We start from the raw sequence: 1465 nt of genomic DNA on the forward strand, positions 1-1465 counted from the left end.
AAATAAACGAAAATGTTAAAGGCAGGAATTTGCCTATGATGGAACGGTTATCTTTGGACGTGAATTTGGGTGAACTGGTCGGTGTTAGTGTCAATAAAGGAAAAAGTGATAATGTGCAATTGGACTTTTTTGTGAAAAAGAACGTTGGGAATAGTGAGGGTGAGAAGCACGTTATAGAAATTAATTAAAGCCAAGTTTTTTTTTTTCTATTGTTTATTTTAGCTCGGTCGAGAAAAAATGGCGGAGGAGGAGGAGGAGGCGGAAGATACGTTTTCCCCCTGTTAATTGGCTACAAATTCGCCATAATCATCGGGGGTGCGTTTGCCGTATTAAAACTGCTTGCCCTCAAAGGAATATTCTTGGCCAAAATGGCCTTACTAATATCCCTCTATTTACTTACCAAACATAAAACCCGCTCTTCGGAAATAATTGAAATCGAGCAGCAACATACGCCTTATCATTTGGCAAAGGAACCTATTGGTAAGTAAATTAAAAACATCTAGTAAGCTTCCTGCTATAATTTTTTTTTTATAGGCCACTATGGTTATTACCATCATGGAGGAGGATATGGGGAACACGCTCAACCGAGTAACTTATACCCGGACGTGGCTTATGCTGCAAGTGCCGCAGGTGTCACGGCAGCAGGAACCGCGGAATCCCCCGCAGGATATCCGGGTAATCAGGACGATTCCAGTAACGGTATTCCATTAGGTTTAGGGAGAAATGGAAAGGAGTTTAAACGGAGACGGGATGCTTATATTAAGAGGAAAAAAGGGGATAACGTGAGTGATAGTAGTGTGGTGGTTAACACGTAGTTTATTGTTATTGAAGTTAATATATTTATTTATTTATTTATTTATCATTGCTGTTTTATTATTTGAAAAATCTTTTTTTTTCACTTTAAAAAAATAGCATCATTAATTTCAGACTAATTTAATTAATTGTACGCAATCCCAGTTGCACTAATTTCATATAAAACCATTATTACGTTGCCCTATACACTATTCAGTCGTTTATAGTAAATCGGCGATTCCTTAAACGGGGGTCCGAGCCGATTTGAAATACTTGTAATATCTGAAATGTTCCTGGCGCCTTCGCCAATTTTAAAGAATAATTTTAAATTATTTCATGTTCTGATAATGACGCGCTCTCCTGGCATGCGACGCGTGTTCGTTATTTGTTTTGATTAGGATTGTTTATTTTTAGTATGACTGAAAATAACATGAAGCAATAGACCGTAAACTAAAAATTCAATATACTGATTTATGGTATAATATTAAATATGTTAATTATGCTATGCATCCGGCATTTTTTTTACCTCTTTCAGTGGCAAACAAAACGCAATAATTAGTCTGCTGCATTTCTGGTTACTTATTTCTTAATTCTCGAAGAATGACTGTAATAAGGTTCAAGTTTGAGTTTCTGGCAACTTTTTCTTCAAAATAACCTAAGAACACTAAAATTA

General features: G+C 36.0%; 1 protein-coding gene across 1 annotated transcript; it reads left to right on the forward strand.

Annotated features, from left to right (window-relative positions):
• The first annotated feature begins 248 nt into the window (after nt 1–248).
• On the forward strand, nt 249–856 carry LOC126742567 (uncharacterized). Its single transcript, XM_050449290.1, has 2 exons — nt 249–480; nt 535–856. Exons 1-2 carry the CDS (start codon nt 369–371, stop codon nt 813–815), a joined length of 393 nt encoding a protein of 130 aa, XP_050305247.1. The 5' UTR covers nt 249–368; the 3' UTR covers nt 816–856.
• The last annotated feature ends 609 nt before the right edge of the window (nt 857–1465 follow it).

The sequence above is a fragment of the Anthonomus grandis genome, chromosome 11, assembly GCF_022605725.1.
Source record: "Anthonomus grandis grandis chromosome 11, icAntGran1.3, whole genome shotgun sequence".
Classification (NCBI taxonomy): Eukaryota; Metazoa; Arthropoda; class Insecta; order Coleoptera; family Curculionidae; genus Anthonomus; species Anthonomus grandis.

Excerpts from the sequence above, each read along its gene's own strand:
- LOC126742567 (XM_050449290.1), top strand. The coding sequence starts at position 369 with ATGGCCTTACTAATATCCCTCTATTTACTTACCAAACATAAAACCCGC. Across the intron at positions 481-534 it reads TTTGGCAAAGGAACCTATTG|GCCACTATGGTTATTACCAT; the intron begins GTAAGTAAATTA and ends TTTTTTTTATAG.